Source organism: Lynx canadensis, chromosome E3 (genome assembly GCF_007474595.2).
Source record: "Lynx canadensis isolate LIC74 chromosome E3, mLynCan4.pri.v2, whole genome shotgun sequence".
NCBI classification, from domain to species: domain Eukaryota; kingdom Metazoa; phylum Chordata; class Mammalia; order Carnivora; family Felidae; genus Lynx; species Lynx canadensis.
This window is the reverse complement of record NC_044318.1, coordinates 16,896,140-16,922,748: the sequence shown is the minus strand read 5'-3', so window position 1 is coordinate 16,922,748 and position 26,609 is coordinate 16,896,140. Positions and strand designations below refer to the sequence as shown.

General features: G+C 42.5%; 1 protein-coding gene across 1 annotated transcript in view; it reads left to right on the top strand.

Moving 5' to 3' along the window:
• The first annotated feature begins 769 nt into the window (after window positions 1-769).
• DNAH3 (dynein axonemal heavy chain 3) overlaps window positions 770-26,609 on the top strand; it is a 166,877-nt gene continuing 141,037 nt past the window's right edge. Inside the window, 10 exon segments of the mRNA XM_032591638.1 lie at window positions 770-1,237; window positions 5,510-5,614; window positions 6,149-6,371; window positions 9,996-10,068; window positions 11,127-11,301; window positions 12,913-13,102; window positions 14,861-15,056; window positions 19,359-19,484; window positions 20,655-20,850; window positions 22,527-22,706. Coding sequence (XP_032447529.1) covers window positions 1,199-1,237; window positions 5,510-5,614; window positions 6,149-6,371; window positions 9,996-10,068; window positions 11,127-11,301; window positions 12,913-13,102; window positions 14,861-15,056; window positions 19,359-19,484; window positions 20,655-20,850; window positions 22,527-22,706 — 1,503 coding nt within the window. The 5' untranslated portion in view covers window positions 770-1,198.

Genomic DNA, 26,609 nt, shown 5'->3' with positions numbered 1-26,609 from the left:
CTGTAACCTGTGTACACAAGTATACATGTGTGTGAGTATGTGTATGTGTGTTTCTGTGTTTATAATAAGAATTATATTAAAAAAAAAGAAAGAATTATGTTAGTCACAACATCTATAGAGTGCCTCCTATATCAGGTGACCAAACCATCCCACTGCCTAGGACTGCGGGGGTTCCCCGGATACAGGATTTGGAGTGTTAAAACCCAGAAAGTCACAGGCAAACTGGGATGAGTTGGTCATCCTCCTGCTCTGTGCAGATTGCTTTACAGACATTATCTCATTAAACCTTCCAACCTACCCTGTGAGGTAGGTACTCATGTTTGTTGCCATTTTACATTTAAGAAGGACATTTAGAGAGCTTAAGCAATTTCATCAAGCCACAAAGCTAATTAACGGGAAGGGCAGGATCTGAACCCAGCTGGGTCCAGCCTGAGAATTTAACCACCATGCTATAGGCATTTAGACTTTACCAGAGGCATAGTCTTTTATTGCCACTCATCTCTACATTCCCGGATCTTTGCTAAACACCCTCCCATCTTCCCTTCTGTCACCACCAATTTCTGCTGCCCAGCCAGGCCTCCAGCAAAGGGAGACACCAGCTGAGTCAAGCCCAGTCTTGTATCTGGGCACAGCTGAGGCCCCTCCTTCCTTAGCAACAGACGCTGAAGCCTGGTTACCGGCCCCAAGGCCTGGGTGCAGGCACCTCCAATGTTAAAACAGCCCAGAGAAGAGGAGAGAGAAGAGTTCAGGTTGCTAGGGTATTGTTTAGTGGAGGTGTTTCTTCCCTCTTATCTGTATTAACATGTAACTCTGCTTCCATTTTTCCTCTACAGTGAACTCGGTGTGTTCCTGGAAAAGTTCTAAGAGAGGAGCTGCTCAGTGGAAGGGAAGAGCGGCCAGAGCAGAAGGCATTGCAACCACAGCAGAAAAGCCCTGCAGAACCCCAATGCTCTCCCTTCTTCATTCTCTAGCTTCTCTTTCTTTCTTCTTCTACCAGAGAACTCCTCAGGGGGCCAAAGTCTATGACCTCAGAGAGACAGCTCTGTGAACAGAGCTTTCAGAACACTTAGAAAGTTCCATTTTCTGTGTCACCTCACTATGCTATAAGCAAGTGTGAATTTCAGAGCCACTGGTACGAGAGGATCATCCCTAGAGAAACTGAGAGCTCTTTATTCATTTTGTAATAGACCCAACTAAAATGGACAACATGAATGACGTGGATTGCTCATCTCAGAAGGTAGGTGTGAATTTTAAGGTGTATTTCTTTTTTTCTTTTAAACCTGTATTTTCAACATGTAGGGAATTTGGGAGTGAGCAGGAAGGGGATGTTTCAATCATAGACTAATTGCCATGTTAGATCCCCTTGACTGAGCAACGGTGTTAACATTTTTATGCTTTGTCCTTTGAAATATGCTTTTTGCTGAATTAGGCTTTTGGACTAAAAGCCTCAGGTTTTGCTGTGAAAACTTCAGGAATAGATACCTGTTGTTCCTTTCCCTTCCCTTCCTGAGGCCTTTAGACCATATATTCCATCCAACAGTTCCCAGATGTACATCAGAATATCCTAGAGAGCATCTTGAAAACAGAGACTTGGCCTCACTCCCAAAGGTTCTGATCCAGAAGACTTGAATGGGGTCCCGGAATCTGTATTTTTAACTAAGAATTGAGTGATTCTGCTGTAGCAGGTGAGCTTTTGAGATCGGCCTCCAAGAAGAACATGCAAACATGATGTGTAGTCAGAAATCATCCATCTGAAAGTAATAGTGTTACCCCATCTAGATGTCAGAATCTTGGTGTTCAAAGCCAAGATCCATTAGGTTGCCATACCCTAAAGTGCCCAGAGGAGCATTTTCATGTTTATTTGTTTTTTGAGAGAGAGAGAGAGACAGAGCATGAACAAGTAAGGGGTAGAGAGAAAGAGAAAGAGAAAGAGAGAGACACAACCCAAAGCAGGCTCTAGGCTCTGAGCTGTCAGCACAGAGCCCGACGCAGGCCTTGAACTCACAAGTGGTGAGATCATGATCTGAGCTTAACTGACTGAGCTACCCAGGCACCCCAAACCAGAGGAGCATTTTAAATTGAAACTTTATGAAATGAAGGTGATTCTTACAAAAATCAATCTCTTTTTCCTTCAAGATGCCACAGAGCATTCTTAGGTATGGTCATGTTCTGTTCTGGAATTGATTTCTAGATCTGGTGATCCTGTGTGTGTTCCATGTATCCCTGTCCCATGCACTGAGATGTTTTCTGCTCTCCGTATTTCTGGCTCTGTGTGTCTAAGTCTTAGTCTGTGCCTATGAACAAGCTCAAATTTTTAACTTGTTCTCCAAAGGTTCTGCTTCTATTATATGCTGTAAAATTCTTAATATTGGCTTGCTTTTTGCAAAATGTTTCAGTTTCTTTATTTTCCCAAGAATGGCTTATGTCTTTGTATGATGATTCAGCTGCCTCTGTGTCTGCCCCTTGGATGAACATCTCTCAGTATGAAGGAGCATAAATATAATTTAGCTCAAGCCCAAAAGGGAATCTCTGGGCTCAAGTAACCAAGAAGTCCAAATGGGATCCAGGAGTCCAGCCGAAGTCACTGGGAGTCTATCTTTTGCCTTCTGGGAGTCTTGCTTCTATGTTGGCTGTATTCTAATGAAAGCTTTGTTTCCACATAAGGCAAAGATGTTTATTGAGAGTGCGTCTTTCTCAATAGGTCTAGTGAAACTGTCAGGAAAGACTAATGAGCCCAGCTTAGGTCACATGCCTGTCCCTGAGCCAAGCACTGTGTCTAGGAGGGTGGAGAACCCTGATTAGCCTGACCTATGTCACATGTGCTTCCTGGAGCCAGGGACTGGGTGGAATCAGGTGACTGTATAGCACGGACTGAAATTGGAGAAGAGCTGATTTTGTCCACTAGGGCTGTGCCCTACTAATTTTGGTAGGGAGAATAACTTCCCAATTGGTGTCAGAGATGACATCAGGTTTACCCCAGCCACGAGCAGAAGCAAGACACCTCCTGACTAATGTTAACGTCCTACTTGACTGTAAAAGTTCAAGGTTTTTTGGTTTAACTACTCATTTCCATTTTTGTTGTAACTTACTCAAGATGTCTGAAATTTGTGGTGTTTGCTTGTTGCTCTTTTAATGAAGATTTTTATTTGAAACATATTTAAAAGCTAGGCCAAGGGAAAGATTTCCAGTGACCATAAAACTTTCTTGCTTGCAAAGACAAAAAAACAAAAAACAAAAACAGGCAGCCAGAACTTATCAATCATTATATGCTGTACATCTGGGATCCTGATGGAAATCACGAATTACTTCATAGCGCTGAAAGTACCACTGCCAGAATCGACCTCAGATGGTGTGGTACCCACTTTGGATGACCAGGTTCCTTTCAGGCTGATGCTGGAGTTCTATCCTTTTGTTCACCTGATTGGTGCAAATCTGATACTAATTTCAGTACCGAAAAATCATCTTGGAGATAATTGATCAATTCTTAGGTCCTTGAAACTGAGGTCAAGAACAGAGAGGGGCGCCTGGGTGGCTCAGTTGGTTAAACGTCTGACTTTGGCTTGGGTCATGATCTTGTGGTTTGTGGGTTCAATCCCCACCTCAGGCTCTGGGCTGACCACTCAGAGCCTGGAGCCTGTTTCCTATTCTGTGTCTCTCGCTCTCTGTTTCTGCTCCTCCCTGGGAGCAAATCCCCAGACTTGCATTCTGTCTCTCTCAAAAATAAATAAACATTGAAAAAAAAAAAGAGAGAGAGATAGGCACGGTTATTTAACTCAACAAACTGAGTTCTCTAAAAACAGCAAAGTCTGCAGGTCTCAAACTCCTCCCGTTTAAGTTGGAGCCCAAGCATCCCTATTTTTAATAAAGTTCTATTGGTGAGTGTGATGTGCCACAATTTTTTACAATAACTAGATTAGGCCATTAGACCAGTGGGCCTGTTGTATGTTTTTTAAAGATCTCAGGCTTGGTGTGCATCTTTATTTATGGGTTTGCATGTTTTTGTTGAATTTTAAGATCAACACCTTCCTAAAGTAATTTGCCGTGTTATCAGTACTCGCTGTTTCCAATGTGTTGGGATGCAGAGTCATGTGTATTTAAATTTTTTTTAATGTTTATTTATTTTTGAGAGAGAGAGAGAGAGAGAGAGAGAGAGAGAGAAACACACACAGCGTGATCAGGGTAGGGGCAAAGAGAAAGGGAGATACAGAATCTGAATCAGGCTCCAGGCTCTGAGCTGTGAGCACAGAGCCTGATGCAGGGCTTGAACTCACAAAATGGGAGATCATGACCTGAACCAAAGTCAAACACCTAACCAACTGAGCCACCCAAATGCCCGCAGAGTCACGTGTATTTAAAAGCACCTGTGTGTGGCCAGGATGCATTACTTATATTCTCTGGGCTTTAGTTTCTTCATGTCAAACATGGTTATCAAAAACTCCTATAAGGAAAAAAAAACCTCTCATAAGGTTGTACAGTGCCTAGCACATAATAATTTGGAATAATTATAGTGGTATTATTGTTATTTTATGAGGTTGAGTCATCAGTGAGCAGTTGGTTAGGGCGTGAGGGTGGCTGACATCCGATTCATATACCCCCTATCTGCTACCCCCTGCCAGTTCCCCTGCATGACATAATTTGCTGATTCAAGTAAATCAAATGAATCCAGTAATGTCTCGTCTTACACAGTTTAGTCCAAGGTCATTGCCTTAGGTGAAAAATCATGGAGAGCCAAAATTGCCCTTGAAAGCCCCTTAAACCATCTTTAAAATGCTATACAGCAACATGTCTCAGTACAACCCACAGTTTTCCTTTAGTTTTGGAACAAATTGTACCTTCTCTGTCACAGCCCCAGATAAGTAGTTGTCGTGCACATAGAGGCTGGGTCCTAGGATAGAAACACACACAGAATTGTTCAATACTGCTGTCACTTTCAGCTCTGCTCAGAAGAGGTACTTGGGAACTGAGAGTGGCCATGGGAGCCGCAGGTTCACCCCTACCTGAGGCTCACCCCTAAGTGCACCCTCACTGAATGGAATGGTGGACTCAGACACCCATACTATTTAAGTGACTCTTTTTATTTTTCAAAGCAGGCAGAACAGAGAGTTGCTCATGTGTGTGTTAAACACACAAAGTACAATGCCACCACATAAGCAAATTTCTATTTGGAATTGTGTTTTTGTGAAGTGCAAGGGTCTATTTTTTGTTTAAAGTTAACCCCTTTAATCACAACCCAGGATAGGGTAACTTCCCTCAGAATTTGGGGTCTTCCCAGGGGAAAAATATTACCCTAAATTTGCTCATTGAGGGGTAGCCAAGGAGAAGACGCTGGAGGAGAGACATCACTGATTTAAAAATGAAACCTACACTATGGATGGGGGTGAGAAGGTGTTTAGTGGGCATAACTCTGTCCCTAAAACTTATCTTAGGGATCTTTTTACTCCTTGCCAACCTAGAGGCTTGGAAATCTTTCCCGATTCCTGAAGAGCGGCTTTGTTCCCATTTCCCACAGATCCCTGAAAGTGACTCAATACATCACATGAGCCACTCCCAGATGCGGCCAGAGCTGCCCCCTCTGCCTACTTCTGCTAATGAGGAACCATCTGCGCTCTACCAGGTATGTTCACTGGGCTGCTGCTATTCTACTGATATTAGTGGGAGACAAACAGCTAGGCTTGACGAGTGGGATCAATGGCTTTGGTCACTTCTGCCACCAGAAAAGGCTATGGTAGTGTGGGGAGAAAGAGCTATCTAGTAGTACAAAGGTGAGTTAGGATCCAGCCTTATCACTTCCCTGCTGTATTATTGAGACTTTCTGAACTTCTGCATCTTCGGTTGTGAAAAATATAAGGATGATTATTTCTACTTTACAGCCATGTCCATAAAGAATAAAGACAATAGAAGTAAATCACCTGATGCACAAACATACTGCTTATTGAAAGCCAGCTTTTGTCCTTGACATCAGAAATCATGCTCATGGTGGTTGGAGAAGTGCAATTGGTGAACATCCAGGAAGCATATGGCTGAGTTTGCAGGAAGTAGAAACAGCGTAGGGCATGCAGGACTCTCTTGAGTCTCCATGTGAGTGGACCTTAAGCTCCTCCAAGAGATGTCCTTCACCTCGTCATACTCTGCATTTCTTTCCTTGTAGACCATCATGTCGCACAGCTTTTATCCCCCCTTGATGCAACGTACATCGTGGACCCTGGCTGCACCCTTCAAAGAGCAGCACCACTACCGTGGACCCAGCGACTCCATTGCCAACAACTACTCCTTGATGGCCCAGGACCTGAAGCTGAAGGACCTGCTGAAGGTTTACCAGCCAGTCACTATCAATGTTCCCAGGGAAAGGACCAGAAAGGGGCTGCCATTAGGTAATTGTAGCAGTGTGCCATACCGATCCAAATGGGGCTTTGCAGTGAGATTTTTAGTCGTGGGTTCTAGTTCTGGCTCCATTGCTTGCTGAAGCTAACCTTGGATAACCTCATAGGGTCTCAGTCTTTTCATCTATGAAATGGGAATGATTGTAATATCTAGCATTACATTTACTGTATGCCATGTCCCTTACATTTACCACACGCCGAACACTTTTCTGCGTACTTGTGTTATTGAATCCTGAATAACAAATTATTCCCAAAACTTAATGGTTTAAAACAACTACCACTTATGTGGATCCTGAGAAACTCAACAGGAACCCATGGGGGAGGGGAAGGAAAAAAAAAAGACGTTAGAGTGGGAGAGAGCCAAAGCATAAGAGACTCTTAAAAACTGAGAACAAACTGAGGGTTGATGGGGGGTGGGAGGGAAGGGAGGGTGGGTGATGGGTATTGAGGAGGGCACCTTTTGGGATGAGCACTGGGTGTTGTATGGAAACCAATTTGTCAATAAATTTCATATATATAAAAAAATAAATAAATAAAATAAAACAACAACAACAACAACAACAAAAAAAATAAAATAAAATCCAATCAGCATTCTATAGTATATGTAGGAATTTGTCAGACCAAATAAGTATTTTAATTGCTTCTAAGTGAAAGGAGAAGCTAATGAAAAGTATTAAGCACGGAAGGTAAGAGTTGCCCTTTGAAAAGATTCCTCTGGCCACATGTGTTTGAGAGGGGATACTTGCAACAATGGAAGCAAAAAGGATCAGTTAAAGAACAAATGCAGTCAGTCATTTGTCTAGTAGATAACCATGATTTGGACTAAGTGGTAGCAAGAGAGCTTATGAGAATTCATCAAATTCCAAAGTATCTTGAAGGTGGAGATAAAAGATTTACTGATCAATAAAAATTGATTATGAAATAAAAAAAATAAAAAAAAATAAAACAACCACCACTTATTATCTCATAGTTTCTATGGATCAAGAATCTGAGCATGGCTTAACCGAACAGTTCTGCCTCAGAGTCTCTCACAAGCATGCAATCAAGGTATCAGCTAGCCCCACAGTCCTCTAAGGGCACTTAAGGAAGGATCCTCTCCCAAGCTCATTCATTTCCTCAGGTTTTTGCTGGCTGTTGGTCATAGACATCAGTTTCCTGCCACATGGGTCTTTCCATAGGGCAGTTCACATTATGGCTTCTGGCTTCCCTCATAGGGAACAGGGGAGGGAGCAAGAGACAGAAGAGAGCCAAAAAAACAGAAACCACACTCTTTTTGGAATTTAATTTTGGAAGTGACAGCCTATCACTTTTGCTGTATTCTGTTTGTTAGAAGTGAGTCACCAGGTCTAGCCTGCACGCACAGGGATTGCACAAGACCATGATGCCAGGAGGTGGGGATCATTGGGGGCCATCTTGGAAGCTGTTTACCACAGTACTTTATATGTATTAATTTATTTAATCCTGCTGGGCACACATAAGTCTGCTTATCCTTCAGTAATTTTTGTTACATGTGTGTTGGAGCCTCTCAGTCTGCCCTCTGTCTCAAACTCATTTTCATATTTTTCATTTTTCTCTCTGTGCTGGGTCTGGGTAAGTTCCTCAGATGTATCTTCTGATTCACTAATTTGCTCAACTGTGTTGAGCCTTGAGTTTATCATGTCTAATGAACTTTTTTTACTTTCATGACAAAATCTTTTCATTTTCAGATTTTCTTTTTTTTTAATTAAAAAAGTTTTTTTAAGTTCATTTATATTAGAGAGTGTGGGTGCAAGCACGGGAAGGGCAGAGACAGAGAAAGAAAGAGAATCGCAAGCAGGCTTTGTATGCTGTCAGTGTGGAGCCCTGCACGGAGCTTGATCCTATGAACCATGAGACAATGACCTCATGAAATCAAGAAGTCAGAGTCAAGAGTGACAATGACCTCATGAAATCAAGAGTCAGATGCTTAATCAACTGAACCACACAAGTGCCCCTCATTTTCAGATTTTGTAATTGATTCTACCTGCCAATTTGTTATTTTACTCTTATAGGCTTAGCTCTTTCAATATTCCTGGGAAGATCTTAAACATTTATTTTGGAGCAATGTTTGATTGCTGTATTATTTTTACTTTGCAGAATTATCCCTTGCTTGTTGAGTCAATTAACTGTCTTTCTTACTATTGGTTTTTCTCATATGGTCTGGTCTGGGATTTTAATTTGCAGGCTTCTGTTGAGAGTTTTTTCCCTTCTTGTGACTTGCATCCCACCCCCCTCATTGTTTTTATTGAGGTATGATTTACATACAATAAGATGCATAGATCTCAAGTGTTCAGTTCAGTGAGCATTGACCATTGTTTATACCATGTAGCCACCACCCAAACAGGATATAGGGCATTTCCATCCCTAGAGAAAGCTCTATTGTGCTTATTTCCAGTGAGTTCTCTTCCCTACCCATAAACCATCCCACTCTAGGGTAGTTGCTTTCTGATTTTTGTCACCATAGATTAATTTTGATTGTTTTCACTTAGAAATGTAATCAGTGTACCTTTTTGACACATACTTCTTAATCTAACGTTTTTATTCTTATGCCTTCATCTGGCCTCTTAGGACCCCAAATTAGTACCAGACCTTATATTGGTGGCTTGGGACTCCCATCCTAGGTGATATTTGGAGATCTTGTAGATGTGGTCACTGAGGCTGCGTGAAACTTGGCCTCATTATTGGGCTGTCTCTGTTATCTCTGGCCAACATAAGAATTGAGGATCCTTGTGCTTTATCTGCATGACAGTGCTGTCTTCATGGATAGGACAGTCTGTCTTCATGGATAGGGCAGCCTTGCTTCAGTCCTGGATTTGTGCTGTGAACCTAGATCATTTATTTATTTTGAGAGAAAGAGCATGAGCAGGATGAGGAGCAGAGAGAGATGGAGAGAGAGGATCCCAAGCAGGCTCTGTGCTGCCAGCTCGGAGCCTGACGTGGGTCATGAGGTGGGGCTTGATCTCATGAACTGTGAGATCGTGACCTGAGCCAAAATCAAGAGTCAGACGCTTAACCAACTGAACCACCCAGGAGCCTCTCAAAATGTCAATTTAGTATTATGTCTTCAACACTTCTCTGTTACTTGTTAATTCCTTTAGGCTGGAGACTTAAGTAACAGTATCTAGTTAAAGCTTTATAATCTAGTTTTATATCAACTATTGAATTCATTTGTAGTTACCTTGTATTGTGCATGATACTGGTTTTTCTATTTGTGATAATCATATATTTCCTTTAAAATAAATATGCCAAGTGTAAAAGTCTTCACCTACTTAGAAATATTAAACAGTAATTTCCAACGTTTAGAAAATAGGGCATACAGGATTAGGGAGTGAATCGAGTAGGACTGATATTAATACTTGACAATTGTATGGGTGAATAGAAGGTATGTGCATTCCCATTTCACAGTTGGGGAAACTGAGGCCTGGAGTGATGAAGTCACTGCTTCAGAGTCACACAGGTGATCAGTGGTGCATGTAGAACCAGGCGGCCCATCTCCTGCCTTATCCCCATTGCACCGAGTCTACTCCCCTTAGTATGCTCTGGGACTGTCCTGTGGACAGAGGATGACCCTAATGTGTTTCTTCTCCACTCTTCTAGCAACTAACTGCTCATCAGAACCCAACAAGAAGAAAAGAAAGTTCTCCTCTAGAGACAAAGAGAATCCCACCAGGTAAGTATCCCTGTGGGTGCAGGAGATTGTAGGACACCTGGCTGAACTGAAGAAGGCTGTGGTCTCATTAACCATGCTCTGCTTCTTGACTTCAAAGCATTCCCAGACTCCAAGTAACTCATGTGTTTTTCCACCAGTGCTCTTAACTCAATTTTTTAAAATGTTTATTTACTTTTGAGAGAGAGACAGAGAGAGAGACAGAACACAAGCAGGAGAGGGGCAGAGACAGAGACACAGAATCCAAAGCAGGCTCCAGGCTCTGAACTGTCAACACAGCCTAATGTGGGTCTCGAACTCATGAACCATGAGATCATGATCAAAGCTGAAGTCGGTTACTCAACCCACTGAGCCATCCACGCGCTCTGTTTTAACCCAGTTTTTTAAGGCTCTAAATAAAACTAAAGTAACCAACTGAGCAGAGGCACCTGAGTGGCTCATTGGTTGCCAACTCTTGTTTTCAGCTCAGGTCATGATCCCAGGGTCCTGGAATTGAGCCCTGCATCAGGCTCTGTGCTGAGCATGGAGCCTGCTGAAGATTCTCTCACTCTCTCCCTCTACCCATCTCCCGAACTCTCTCTCTCTCTCTCTCTCTCTCTAAAATTAAAAAAGGAGGGTGCCTGGGTGGCTCAGTCGGTTGAGTGTCTGACTTTGGCTCAGGTCATGATCTTGCACTTCATGGGTTTGAGCTCTGGCATCAAGCTCTGTGCTGGAGCCTCGGAGCCTGCTTCAGATTGTGTCTCTCACTCTCTCTCTGCCCGCCCGCCACCCCACCACTTGCACTTTGTCTCTCTCTTTGTCTCAAAAAGGAATAAACATTAAAAAAAATTTTAAGTAAAAAATGAAAATAAAAAAAAATAAATTTACCACCTGAGCAAAACCAATGCTAGCATACCTATGGATGTTCCACGGTTAGAGGCTGTCACTGCAGTGCACATCCATACTGTTAGATGACACAGAGGAGAGGGGTTTCCATTGCAGAACGACACTCAGCAGCTTGGAGACAGTAGGCCTGACACAGAGCACCTCTGCAGAGAACCAAAGATGTGTCTACTTTTCAGGACCAAGCTGGCCCACAATATCTCAGCCTTATCATCCATAAAGAAGGAGGCAGTGACATCTTTGACCCTGCCAGGAAGCAGACCAATGAGTCCAGAAGAACAGATTGGTGTGATGTTACAGCAGGAGATGGAAATAGAAGGTAAAGAAACCCAACCATCTGAATCAGACTTAGAGGTATGTTCTTGTTGCTTCCTTTCTCTCAGTTTGCTAAGAATTATTCTTGACAGCTCAGGGATTCTAAACTCAGGGAGAATAGCAGAATCACCCAGGGAATGTTTTAAAAATATCAAAGTCCAGACCCCATGACAGACTACTGAATAAGGGTATGTGTGTATTTGTGTGTGTGTGTGTGTGTGTGTGTGTGTGTGTGTGTGTGTCTGTGTGAATTGTTTTAGTAGGTCTTAGAAACCTTTGAGTCCTTATAGAACATAGGTTGTGGGACACCTAGGTTGCTCAGTCAGTTAAGCATTTGACTCTTGATTTAGTTCAGGTCATGATCTCATGAACCATGAGATCAGGCCCCACGTTGGGGTCTCCACTGACAGCAGGGAGCCTGCTTAGGATTCTTTCCCTCCCTCCGTTTCTGCCCCCCATGCTCTCTCTCTGTCTCTCAAAATAAATAAATAAACTTAAAAAAAAAAAAAACAATGGTTGCAAAATGGTGACCCATAAGCTAGGGTTGCAAAATTTTGAAAAATAAAAAACAGGACACCCAGTTAAATTGGAATTTCAGATATACAATAAATAATTTTAAAAATTATACTAAAATACTAAAAGTATAGGTATATCCCAATGCATCCTGTATTTGGAAGTTTCTTCTCTATAAGCAGCTTCCATTAAGGTTGGAGGAAGGTGAGCTCAGCCTCTTCTGACTACAGACAGTTGTCACAAAAGCTCAAAACTGATTTCCTACACTTTGTGCTTCTCACCCATCTTAAAGTATTTGTTTCTAGAGCTATTCAGCCATCTGGCAGCTTAGAGCCCTAAACGAACAAAACTTCCTGAAATCAACCAGATCACATTGGCCATTTAAAAAAAATTTTTTTTAATGTTTATTTATTTTTGAGAGAGACAGAGACAGAATGCGAGTGGGTTAGGGGCAGAGAGAGAGGGAGACACAGAATCCGAAGCAGGCTCCAGGCTCCAGTCTGTCAGCACAGAGCCCCACGTGGGGCTCAAACTCACGAGCTGTGAGATCATGACCTGAGCCAAAGTTGTACGCTCAACTGACTGAGCCACCCAGGCGCCACCACATTGACTATTTTTGTTTAGTTTGTGTGTTTGTATTGCTTTCCTAAACTCAGAAGCCCATGGTTTGATCAGAACTATTGTAAGTTTCACTTGGACTTGGGGAATTTCCCCTCACTGGCTGTTACAAGCCACAGGATCAAAGTCCTTTGTAGACCACCATTGTTGTTGAGGACGGTGAATTATCTGGTCCATTTGAGGAGCTCATTATGTTCTTAAAGTTCACCGATGGGCTGCCTCTGTCCTGGCCTCAGTAGTCATTCCACTGTTCCTCTCTGCATGGCTTTTGACAAGTCCTTCCTTATAACCCACTGAAATTTCTGGCTCTGGGTCAGTCCTCCAGAGTCATGGAAAAATTTGCCCGCCATCACACTGCAGAGAGTGTGTGGTGATGGTCCCAGAAAACCCGATTGTAGCAAGTGAAGGGTGGAGATGGGTGCTGTGTGAACAGGGCCCCTTGGAGGCTGATGGGTGTGGGCAGGTGGGCACAGTTAACCAATCACTATCATTGTCTTGCTGGTGGTTTGTTTATGGAAGAGATACTATTACTATTTGACCAATGGCATCCGAAAAGATATGATTGCCCCTGAGGAGGATGAAGTGATGTTTCGGATTTCAAAGCTGATTTCTAACACACTGCTGACAAGTCCCTTCCTGGCACCCCTGATGATCATCCTGGTGAAGGAGAAGGAAAATGACTACTATAGTAGCATCATGAAAAGCATTGGTAAGGTTGGGTATAAGTGGTTCAAGGGGCTCCCATGTGGAGGGCACTGTCTTTATCAGTCCACCTTCTGGTTCCTCCTTTTCATTCAGATGCTCTCCCCCCATCACTAAGGTCTACACTAGCACTTCCTGTACTTTGATGGGCACCCACATAACCTGGGAATCTTATAAAAAATGCAGATTCCGGGGGGCGCCTGAGTGGCTCAGTTGGTTAAGCATCCAATTTCAGCTCAGGTCATGATCTCACAGTTTGTGAGTTCAAGCCCTACATCAGGCTCTATGCTGACAGCTCATAGCCTGGAGCCTACTTTGGATTCTGTGTCTCCAGCTCTCTCTGCCCCTCCCCCGCTTGCACTTGCTCGTGCGCTCGATCTCTCTCTCTCTCTCTCTCTCTCTCTCTCTCTCTCTCTCTCTCAAAAAGCAGATTCCGATTCGGTAGATCTGGGGTAGGGCCTGAGAGTCTGCATTTCTAACAAGCTACCAGGAGATATGGATGCTTGCTCACCTCTGGGCAACACTAGGACTAGCAAGGGTTTACCTAAGTTTTAAAATCTAGCTCAAGACCTGCCTCTTAAGTACTTTTAGCTCTCTGTACCCCACAGTGGTCCCTCCACCCTCTGCATGCACAGCACTTCTTATCTCTACTTTTAACTCACCCTACTTTGGACCATCTCTGGGCCATTATTTCTCCTCTGTCATTTCACACTGGCATTGTCTTTTCATTTCTCGTGGGTCTTGGCTCCCTTATTAGACTGTCAGTTCTTTGACCGTGAAGGACATATTATTGATCCTAGCTCCCCTTCATTCCTTAGGCCCATGTCTTATACACACAGTAGGTCATTGGGAAATATTTAATGATGGTGAGTAATGTGAGAAATACATCGAAGGGGCATAATGATATTAGTTCCTCATCTTTCTATTTTCTCTGGCCAATAGCTGTGTTTACCAAGTTATCTAGTTATTTTTAATTTCCTAATTAACTTTCTAATGGTGTCAGGGTAATGGCTCCTTGTCCACTCTAGGGTAGAACCAAACTCATAAGGTTAAACCTGTAAAAGTCTTTTAAATTCCAGCCTCAATGTACTTCTGCAGTCTTATCACCTTAAACTCGACCACTTGCATCTGATATTTCAGCTACAAAATAACTCCCAGATCCTTCAGCATGTTTTACGAAAGTCATAGAACTGCATTTCATTATATGCTGTTACTTCTTTGGTTCTTCCAAAGGACGTTATATGTTCTTTCCTTCCTATCCTGTCTGCAAATGCCTACTCGTTATTCACATTCCAGCTCAAATGTCCCTTCCGCTGTGAACCTTTTACCAATCTTTCTTTCCTTAGTGTGTGAAATATTTGATTTCTGAATTTCCAATTCTAAGTATATAGTATCATCTGTTATGTTGATTTTTTTGTGTATGGCTATTTAGGTGTGAGAAATCAATTAATGATGAATGAGGTATCATCAAATAGTAGCTCCTTGTCATGCATAATGCTAGATATCCTAATAGGTCTCAACCCCAGGTTCTAAGCTCCAGACTGTGAAGTTACACTCCTCCTTCTCCCTGAAATATCTTCAGAAAGAAAACAAACCAACAGAGTGGAGCTTCCCTAATTTAGTTATACCCAGGGGATTATCAACATAATGGGTATTATCAGTGTAACCGGTCAGAGGCTCATTTACATGCTAAATGCTGCAGCTCAGAGCACAGAGTGTTCCAGGGCCTGCCTTACTAACAAAGTATTTGTTCTGCTGGTTATAGTTGATTACATCCTCATGGACCCAATAGAGAGAAAAAGACTCTTCATTGAGAATATTCCCCGTATGTTTCCTCAAAGAGTGATCCGGGCGCCTGTGCCCTGGCACAGTGTCTACAGGAATGCCAAGAAGTGGAACGAGGAACATCTGCACACAGTGAACCCCATGATGCTCAGCCTGAAAGAACTGTGGTTTACAGAGTAAGAATTTCCTCCCTTCCCTTTTCTTCCCTTTCTTTCTTGTTTACACACATAAGAGACTACCTATGCTGGGCACAGTTAGGGTAGCCCAGCCCTTAAGAGGAAATGATGAAAATCCTGGACCAAAAGTGCATATGAACTGTAAATGACAGCTCTCCGTGCACAGTGAAGGTACTCTTCTTTGCATGACACCCAGTGCCAGTCTCTAAGCCCTGGTGCGTACCAGTAAAGAGCACAGACTTGGAGCCAGCCTGCTAAGGGCTATATCTTCACTCTGCGGCTTCCTAGGTAATATGGGTATGTTACATCATCTGTCTGGGTCTTGCTTTCCTGATCTCTAAATTAGGGACAGTAAGAGTTCCTGCTTCATTGGGCTGGTAGGAGGAATGAATAACTTAATACATGCAAAGTACTCAGAACAGTGCCCGACCCATTAAGTGTGAATGAGCCATTAACTCTGCAAGGGCATGTACCACACTGAATTACAACTGTGTGTTTGCTAGTTTGTCTTTTCTCTAGCCTATGAGATGTATGGGAGATTGGGTCTTATTCCTTAGGTAACTCATTACCCGCACAGGGATGGCAAACAGTGGTCTGTTATGTTCATCAGTGGAGCACCTGGGGAGCTCAGTCAGTTAAGTGTCTGACTCTTGATTTCAGCTCAAGACATAAACTCATGTTCATGAGTTCAAGCCCTGCATCGGGCTCTGAGCTAACAGTGGGAAACCTGCTTGGAATTCTCTCTCTGCCCCTTCCTAGCTGGCGTGCTGTCTCTCTCTCTCTCTCTTTCAAAATAAATAAATAAAGTTAAAAAAAAAATTTGTTCATCAGTGACTGAATTGGCCATAGGAAGTGGAGGAGTTTAGAGGATGCAAGAATCCCTTTTCTGTCATTTTTCTAAATTGAGATATAATCCACATACCATAAAATTCACCCCTCTTAAGTGCACAGTACGGTAGTTTTCAGTGCACTCACACATTTGTACAACCCAGAAAGAAATGCAATATCCATTAGCAGTCGCTCCTTCATCCCCCTTCCGCTCAGCCCTTGGCAACCACTAACCTGATTTCTGTCTCTACAGATTTAACCTATCCTGGACATTTCATGTAGATAGAATCACACCATATGTGACCTTTTGTGTCTAGTTGCTTTTTGCTCAGCATCAGGTTTTCAAGGTTCATCCACCACTGAAGCATGTATCAGTGTTTCATTCCATTCTGTGACTGAATATTATTCCATTGAAAGGCTACACCCTGTTGAGTTTATCCATTCATCAGCTGTGGAGAAAGACTGTCATTTTGGGGGAGTCCATCAAGGGAGGTGCCAATCCTGGTGGGAACATGAGGCCAACAGATTTCACTGAAAGGTCAGGCTGATGACATGATGAGCTGCCATCATCTGAGTTCTTTATTAGAAAAATTAGAGGCTGGGGCATCTGGGTGGCTCAGTTGGCTGAGTGTCTGACTCTTGATCTTGCCTCAGGTCTTGATCTTAGGGTTGTGAGTTTGAGCCCTCTGTTAGGCTCCACGCTGGGTATGAAGCCTACTTAAAAAATGAAAAGTAGAGAGCCAGGAGGCTCAGTCGGTTAAGTGTCCGATTCCTGATTTCAGCTCAGGTCATGATCTTAGGTCACATAGGGCTCTGTGCTGACAGTGTGAAGCCTGCTTAGGATTCTCTCTCTTTCTGCCTCTCCCCTGCTGTCACCACACCCCCCCCCCCCGTTTCTCTCTCTCTCTCGCTCTCTCAAAATAAATAAAATAAACTTTAAAAAATAAAAGAAAAATTGAAGGTAAATATGCTTACTTAATTTTGATTGGCTAAACTTGCCAGTAGCTCAAATATTTTATTTTGGGGAGGCTCTGTAGCTTTGAGTGTCTTCAGTCTTAAGGGAGGCTTGTTACCTGGAGAACTTCCTTGTTTATCACATTCTTTGTTTTACTTATATTTTAAAAGGGAATGGAAAGGGAAGTCAAGCTAGCATGGAGCCCACCAATGTTAAATAAGCACATTCCCTTCTTTGGACTGTATTCAGTTTTCTAAGTCATTGGAGGTGCCACTCAGGAGTCTGAAAAGAAACAGTCATTTTCTAATGAGGCAGAAGCATATAGGGTAATAATTTATAGTATGGGCTCCAAAACTACACTGCCTACATTCTGATTCTCTCTCTGTTAATAACAAACAGTGTGATTTGGGGGAACTTAATCTCTCTAGGCCTCTATTTTTTTATATGTGAAATGAGAATAATAACAGTTACCTCATGGGTTGTTTGATGAATTGCTTAGAACAGTTTTGGCATATAGCTGTTCAATAAATGAAGGTGCTGCTTTAATTATAAGCATGTTTATGGCCTCAAAAAATAACCTAGAAATTAACAAAAAAGGTCAGTCTTAGGGATGGTAAATTGCTAAATGCTCAAAGCCAAAAAGATGTACATGTGCATTTAATTTGATCGTGTAGTGAAGATGGCAAATTATTGAACCCATAGCTTCTGAAAAGAAGGAATTCTTACCGCCTGCTTTTAGGGGTTTCCTAAAGATTACGTAGGCAACAAAGACAAACAAAGCCATTTAGAAGCTCTTTGTCAGCTGAACCAAAAAAAAAAAAAATCAACAATGAGAAAGATTTGTTAAGGAAATGATACAGACTGCTCTTCTTTATGGCCTGCGTGATTAATTTTAAAAATTCTAAGGAGTCACCTAGTGGTTGGCAAAGGGTAAAGGACCTGGGGCCTCAAATAGGGTTGTGGTCTAAAAAGCCATTGTCGGAAGTTTGTTAGAACTGAATTAAAGATAAGTAGCATAATTACCAAGTGGTGACAAGGGCCATACTCAGGTTGGATATCAAAGGTGTGGTGAGGGAGGTCTCAGATTCTGTCCTCCCCTAACAGTGCTTTGTGACTGGCCAGACAAGATGGGGACCAAGTTCACCACCTACACGAAGGAGGAATAGGGATTAGGAATAGGAATAGGGTAGGCTGTGGGATTTAAGAAAGGTGAGAAAAGTGCCCAAGAGGTCATTACAGTGGATAATGAAAATGAGAAGCAAGACATGAGATGAGCTAAGAAAGTGAGCAAAGGTCTAATTGAGGAAGTGAAAGGCAGTGATTATTTAAAAGAATGAGTTATAGGGGTGCCTGGGTGGCTCAGTCGGTTGAGCGTCTAACTGCAGCTCAGGTCACGATCTCACGGTCAGTGAGTTTCGAGCCCCGAGTTGGGCTCTATGCTGACAGCTCAGAGCCTGGAGCCTGCTTCAGATTCTGTGTCTCCCTCTTTCTCTGCCCTTCCCCACTCATCCTCTGTTTCTCTGTCAAAAATAAATAAACATTAAAAAAAATCAAAAGAGTGATTTATAAATGAGTGGAATAGATATCAGGAAGAGATATGGTGTCCCTGTGAGCTAAAAGAGGCCTTGGGGAATGTGGTAAAGGGCAACACATCCATTGATCTGAGAGAAATAGGAGAAGATAAGAGCCTCACAGGAGAAGGTGGAAGGAGATTCGTGTATTCATTCAACAAATATTGCGTGCCTGCATTGTGTGAGGGACTGTGCCAAGGTATGCTGTGCATGTCTTGGTGAGTCTGCCAGCCATCAGGGGTAGTAGGTCTGAAGGGTTTTTTTGTTTAGACCAAAGCAGTCCTCCAAGTTGTCCTGAGTAGCTTATCTAGGGGCCACGTTGAGGATTAGATGGAACCCACTTGATCATGAAGGTGGTGCTTTGCTTGACCTGTCTTCTCTGTCTTTGCTGTTGTAAAGAACTTTGATTTGTCCATTTGATATCCCAGTTCCCAGGCAGGCAAATAACCAGGTTGTTGCCAAAACCCCACTCCTCAGATGGGTTATTTGGAGCAGGACAGATAGGAAGGCTCAGCAAACACCTATTCAGTTGGCTCATCTATCTACTCTTTGCAAGGTTCTTGTGGACTGTCTGCCCCTCCTCAGACTTTCATATTTTTCAAATATAAATGGTTTTACCTCATTGAAAAGTGAGGATGGGGCACCTGGGTGCCTCAGTTGTTTAAGTGTCTGACTCTTGATTTCAGCTCAGGTCCTGATCTCACAGTTCGTGAGTTTGAGCCCCACATCAGGCTTTGCACTGAGCACGGAACCTGCTTGGGATTCTCTCTCTCCCTCTCTCTTCCCCTTCTCTACTCACTCGCACTTGCACACTCTCTCTCTCTCTCTCCCTCCCAAAATAAACAAACAAAAAGATAAGAAAAGTGAGGATGTGTGCCCTTTGAACCCATCCTCGAGAATTCATTATTGTCTTCTCAGCCCAGGACGGTTCTCCCTCTCTTTTGGCAGATTTAAAGACCTCAGGTTTGTTCGAACAGCAGAATTACTGGCAGGAAAATTGCCTTTGCAGCCTCATGAGTACTGGGATGTGATCCAGAAACACTGCATGGAAGCACGCCAAATTCTTCTCAACAAGTCAGTATCTGGCCTCAGAATGGGACCTCGTCACAACATCATAAACTCTCAGGAGGGAAAACTGGTTCCCAGCCTGGAGGTTGCACAGTTTGCTGACTTCTCACTGACATCTTTCTCTGTCCCTTTCCTTCTACATTCCATCCCACCAGTATTTGTGTCTCCCCAGGTCCATGCTTCAACCCTCATTCCTGTTCTCCCTCTGCCTTTTTGAAACTCTCATTACCATTCTTTGTTGGGCTACCACTTCCTTACCCTCCCTCTGAAATCTGTGAGGTCTTGCTAAGTTACATGACTTGAGTTTGAATAACTTGTGTTCAGGTGGCCCAGATAAACAGCTGCAAGATTCCAGGGTTAGAGAGTTTTCAGTCACTTAGACTATTCCTTTTCCCTTTGCAAATGCATGCAGGATGATGTCCAGAGCTAGAGAAACCCCCTTATGTAAAATGATGGTGGTAATACCTACCAGTGGGTTTTTATTATCAGAGAAAATGTATATGCCATAGCACGTAGTAGCTGCTTGATAAATATCATAATTATTGTCTTTACAACTCTGGCTGTTACTAGTACTTCTCTGACTATTAGAGTAGCACCTTCCTAGCAATCATAAAAGAGATGTGATAGGATGAAAAGGCCAGTGGTTCCCACTGGGAATTAAAAATTGGGGGAAGTAGGAAGAAAGAACAATGAGACATCCATTTTTTCTTTTTCTTTTCTTATTTTCACTCTCAACTTCTGAGCAACTATCACCACACTGGAGTTTCTCTTAAGTTTTCTTCTTTTTCTCCTCTTCCTCACTTTCCCCCTATAAAGTCTGAATCAGAGGCCAGGCATTTGCCAGGGAGAGAAGTTGGACAGAACATTCCATTTCTTTATGCCCCTTCACCCCAAATCTCTGATTATAGTGAAGAAACTAGAGACTCTTTGAGCAGGACATGCCACCAGCATCCCTTGTGCCTTTGGATGAATAGTCTCTCAATTCAAATCTTACTACTTTCTTTCCAGGAAAGAGGTGTTGGCAGGGGAGGTGGCCAGGGATATGAAAGTACTGATTTGGAAAGCTGCTTAGTGGGGAATGAGCCACCTTCCTTGTTACAGAGAGTGGGGAACATCTGATAGGATTTCTCCGAGCTCAGAAGAGCTTCTTACTTCTCTACCCTTCTTTTTTCACAGGTGGATCCCCACCTGTGCCCAGCTGTTCATCTCACAGAAGGAGCAGTGGGTCCATTTTGCTCCCAAGAGTGACTATGACTCCTCTCATAACATTGAGGAATATTTTGCTTCTGTTGCTTCCTTCATGTCCCTCCAGCTGAGGGACTTGGTCATTAAGTCTCTCGAGGACCTCATCTCCTTTTTCATGATACACAAGGTATGTAGGGGACCAGCAGTAGGCCCTTTGAGGGGAAACAACCAAGACAGAATCAGAATTCCATCATGTAGGTCTTCAGCTACATTAGTTCATGAAAATGAGTTTTGTGAGTCACAGCAAGCTTTCCTGAGGTAATTGCCTATAGTAAATTGCCAAAGATCTCCAGAAGTGGAGAAGTTGTTACAAAAATTGAAAGAAGATGGAATAAAATGGAATTCATACCTCCTATGAGAGGGAATGGGGTCACTTTTTCATCCTCTGTGAAGGAAGGTGTTGAAAAAATTTTGTTATCAATCTTTGGCTTGATATTTAGGGAGTGTTGTGTGTATCATTGCAAACATTGGCTTTTGGTTCTTTGGTCTTTGAAGGGGCATCTCTGAAAACAAAAGGCTTTGTTGACCTAATTAATAACTTTCTTCATGAAACTACTTCAGTGAAGTCAAAATAAAAGCTAAAAACACTAAGTCTTGGATTTCAAAAGAGCGTAGCATCCCCTAAACTTAGATAACCTATGGACCAAGGAAGATTTGTTTACATTTTATGCCACGTGCACATTTTACCTTAAAAAGGAGTAATAAAAATATATAATTGCCTGGTTATAAAAGGTTAAGTTCTAAGTATTTTTACAAATGAAGTAAAGATGAACAATTGTCCTTTTGCTCAAAAAAAGTATAGAAGCCAGTGTTGCTGAATTTAGACTGTGATGTTAGCTTTGTAGCAAGGACCAATCAATAGATGTCACTGTAATCATCTACTTTGCTAAAGCAGAAGAGGCTCAGATGTGGAACAAATCCCACTCTAAAATTCCCCACAAAGGGAAAAGTTAAATCGTTATATGTCTGAAAGAAGGGGAGATTTATGGGTATTTGATACATGGTAGCTGTTCAGCAAATGTTTATCAATCATCCTTAAACAGATCTAGAGATGTCTAACATCACTGACTTAGGTAAATACTTTCCAGCTACCCTGTGACAATTTCATTAGGCAGGGTAGTTTATGAGACGTATCTCCTATTACTACCCTCATAGGGAATTGTAGATATCTCCATGCCAATATTTCTGTTGTAGGAGTGTTGACATTTTGAGTGTTTAAAATAGACTATACACTCATTAGCTCCATTTGAGGTATATAGATAACTATTTATGCTTTTGGATTCTGTCAACAGATTTTTATTGAGCATCAACTATGTACTAAATGCTACCTTGGAGATTTCAGAGGAAGTACAGGGTTCAGACAGATCCTGCCCTTGAGGTTAAAGTAGAGAAAATAAGATGTACCTATAAATCTCTGCAACAGAGAAAGCTAAAATAGCATGAAGGAAATAGAAACACATAAGTTCAGAAGTGAAAGAGATTATATCTTGCTAGAGAACAGAGAAGCTTCCTAGAGCAGGGGCTTTTGAGCTGAATTTTGGAGGGTGGGAAGGATTTGGAAATAATTAACTCAGGAATATCTAAGCAAAGAAAATATACTGAATTAAAACTTCTGGAATGGGGGAGTGGATAAGCTCAGGGTGGGCTAAGCCATACCCAGACCTTATGTGAACATGAACAGTGCCTGGTACCCTGAATTTCCATTTCTGGTATTCATGTAATACTGTGAATGGGTAAAAATCACTCCTTTGATTCTGGAAGGCCCCATCTTGTGACAGCTGCCATATCTTATATCTCCTGAAGGATGGGAATGATTACAAGGAGCCCTACCAAGAGATGGAGTTCTTCATACCTCAGCTAATCATGATCAAACTTGAAGTCCATGAACCCATTATCATCTTTAATCCATCTTTTGATGACTGCTGGGAATTAATACACAATTCTTTCTTGGAAATTATTAAAAACTCTAGGGAGATCCCCAAGGTACAGTACTGACTTACTCATTTATAGTTTTATTTACTTATCGAATAAAATATATTTAAAGTGACTGTTTGTACAAGGTAGTCAGAAGAGTTTTTATTTTGAGAGCTCAATCCTGAGTATGCCTCCCGTGACCCCAGACAGAAGATTTGGGCCATAAAGAAATGTGCACGCAGTAGAGAATTGTGCTTCTAATACAAGCATTAATGGGGCGCCTGGGTGGCTCAGTCCGGTAAGCGTCCAACTTCAGCTCAGGTCATGATCTCACGGTTCATGAGTTCAAGCTCCGCGTCCAGCTCTGCTGTGAGTACAGAGCCCACTTCGGATCCTGTATCCCCCTATCTGCCCCTTCCCTGCTTACATGAATGCTGTCTCTCTGTCTCTCTCAAAATAAACATTAAAAAAATTTTTTTAAGAATTATTTTGTCAGCAAGTAGAGTTCCCCTTTTCCTCAACATGACGCCAACTTCAAAGGGACAGATGTGTCCCAAGCCGTAACCAACTTGGGTTGACAATCCACGATGGAGCAACGCCATGAACTCACCAAGAATCTTCATGAAATGATACCTAATTTAGTTCTTGAAGTTGCATTTGTTTAACCACTGAAGACATCAAGGGGAGAGACTGAAGCTTCTCTTCCTGATCCAAGACCTTTCCAGCTTCCTTTCCAGGGTGGGATTGGTAATCATATTCCAGACACGTAGCAGACTTTTAGTGCTGGGCAGGATCACCCACATGTGTGTGACTCTTCTGTACTCTGTACTCCCTCTGGGTGGCTGAAGTGGCAAGAAGGCCAGTGTCCAGAGCCACACAGGAAAGGGAACCGTGGGGTGTTTTTCTCTATTTTTCTCCCCCTCCCTCATTGCCCAGGCATTATGTGTGATGCTTAGGTACTCTTAAGTACTCTTTTCTTTGCAGTCCTATGCTTAGAGGGTTCCAAGAGCTCAAGAGTAGAGTTTGGTGTTGTAGAGAAACATGTGAGGCCAAAATGCTCTAGTCTATTTCACCACATAACTCTAAATTTGGGGTTTCGAACCCAACCAAGCCTAGTTAACAAGAAAACTGGGTGTGTGGAAGGGAAAGAAACAGTGGGCAACTCTCCTACAATCGATATCCCTAGAAAGGAAATGAAAGAGAAGACCCTGTAATTTGGAAGGATAAGTGTGGGGCTTGGGGACAGATAAAATACATACCACTCAAGTTCTCTTTCACTGATCTTGATTAGCAGTGTTTGCAAGCAGCTGGGCCGGGAGAGCCAAGGGCTCATGTGATCGCTCCTGCAAACACCCAGCAGGGGTGGTGGAATTTAGTGGATTCCCATGGCAAGAAGATGTAGTCACAGGTTATAGTGTGTACCAGGTTTGAAAGCTAGGCCCAAGTGAATGCCAATGACTTTATCAGACTGTGAGAAAAAGCAGCCCAGTCTCAGCATTCTCTATCTAGACATGCCCACAGCACTGGCTCCTGTGTCAAACTCCTCACACGATTCTGTCTCTGAACTGGGTATTGAAACTTAAATTTTTTTTTTTAACATTTATTCATTTTTGAGAGACAGAGAGATACAGAGCATGATCAGGGGAGGGGCAGAGAGAGGGAGATACAGAATCTGAAGCAGGCTCCAGGCTCTGAGCTGTCAGCACAGAGCCCGACACAGGGCTTGAACCCATGAACCGTGAGATCATGACCTGAGCCAAAGTTGGACGCTTAACTGACTGAGTCACCCAGGCATCCCAAAACTTAAATTTTTTTTAATGTTTATTGGTTTTGAAACACAACTTATTTATGTGTTTTATTTATTTATTTATTTATTTATGAAACACAATTTATTGTTTTTGAAACACTGACTGGGTGCCCCATGAACTGGGTATTGAAACTGAGTGCCCCATGAACTGGTGCCCCAGGTGCCTCATGAACTGGGTATTGAAACTTTAAAAGAATAGCCCCTCAGGTTGAGTATCTAATAAGTATATCTAAGAACTGCAACAGACGGACATTACCCCTAATCCCTACCTTTCCTGCCTTTTTTTATGGTTGAACATAAATATTATTTTATTTCATTTATTTTTATTTTTTAAGTGTTTATTTATTTTGAGAGAGAGAGAGAGAGAGAGAGAGAGAGAGAGAGAGAGAATCCCAGGCAGGGTCCATACTGTCTGGGCAGAGTCCGACGTGGAGCTCAAACTGACAAACTGTGAGATCATGACCTGAGCCAAAATTAAGAGATGAATACTCAACTGACTGAGCCACCCAGATGTCCCTCATTTTATTTATTTTGGAAGTTTTATTTTAAAGTAATCTTTACACCCAATGTAGGGCTCAAAATCACTGTCCTGAGACCAAGAGTTACATGCCCTACCAAACAAGCCACACAGGTTCCCTTAAACATAAATTTTTTTAAGTTGGGAAAAATGTCAGCATGAAGTTTTGAAAATAAGTTTCAAGGTATAGAAGGGAAGCCTACCTATGAGAAAGTTACTAAAGGAAAGCAAAGTACATATTAGAAAGTATTTGTCTTGGCAAAAAAATTAAGACATAGATGTTGTAATACTGATTGAAATGAAAAGAGGTGAAAAGCGGCATAAATAAAATGAGGTGGGGTGAAATAAGGAAGGGTTTTCTAAAACTAAAAATGCAGTAAGGAAAAAAATCAGCATTAGCAGCCATGTCAAGACATTACTTTCGTAATCAGGAATACACACACAGACACACACACACATTACTATGGAGTCTCCCTGATGGGAGACTTTTCTCACTCAGAGTGCCAGGTAAATCCCAAACTTGGAGAAGTGTGCAGTCATAAGCACTGAGGGTGATGACAAGACCAGGAAGTCAGGGATCAGAGAGCCATGGAGATAAGATAGTAAGAATGATTACCTGGGAAGGGCACCATTGATCTCAGCTCAGTTTTACAGACTACTACGGAGCATGGGAGAACCTGCCACATTTAAAGGGCAATAAAAGGCATTACTTCCTCTTTTGACTGAAGACTTCTCAAGAAACAATCCCTTATGCTGTCCACATGTGATCTGTTGAGTGGCCTGGATGTACCAGTTGTGTGTCCCTAAACCATATCTTTTTTTTTTTTTTTTTTTGTAATGTTTATTTTTGAGAGAGAGACAGGCAGAGAGAGAGGGAGACAGGATCAGAAGCGGGCTCTGCACTGACAGCAGAGAGTCTGACACAGGGCTCGAACTCCCGAACTGTGAGATCATGTCCTGAGCTGAAATTGGACGTTTAACTGAGCCACCCAGGCACCCCTCCCTAAATCATTTAATCCATATGCTTGACCAGTGCCCTATCCTCCATCTCCTTGGAGAAGGATCACTCCTCCACTGTCTGCAGCATGGCCACAGCAAAGAAGTTGTTTGTTCCTCTGCTGGCTTAAAAACCTTGGAATTGTCCAAAGAAGGAGGATACAGACCATTTGCACTGGGCTTTCCCTCTTTCTAAATCAGTGTATTCTCATCCATGGTGTATAATTGCTGTAACCAACTAGAGCACTCTGACAGTCTTTTCTGGGACCCATCACCATAAGCTTTCTTAGGGAGGGCATTGGGTACCCAGCACGGACTTGGCAGTCTTCTTGAATCATGCAAGTGAGAACATTTCCCAGGGATACACACATGCCATTTAGAAGTTGGAGTACTTGGGGCGCCTGGGTGACTCATTCGGTCAAGACTCCAACTCATGATTTCAGCTCAGGTCATGATCTGACGATTCTTGAGATCAAGCCTCACATCAGGTTCTGCACTGACAGTGTGGAACCTGCTTGGGATTCTCTCTCTCTCTCTCTCTCTCTCTCTCTCTCTCTCTCTCTCTCTCTCTGCCCCTCCCCTACTCATGTTCTCTCTCTCTCAAAAATAAATAAACTTTTAAAAAAAGGAGTACTTGAGGGGCGCCTGGGTG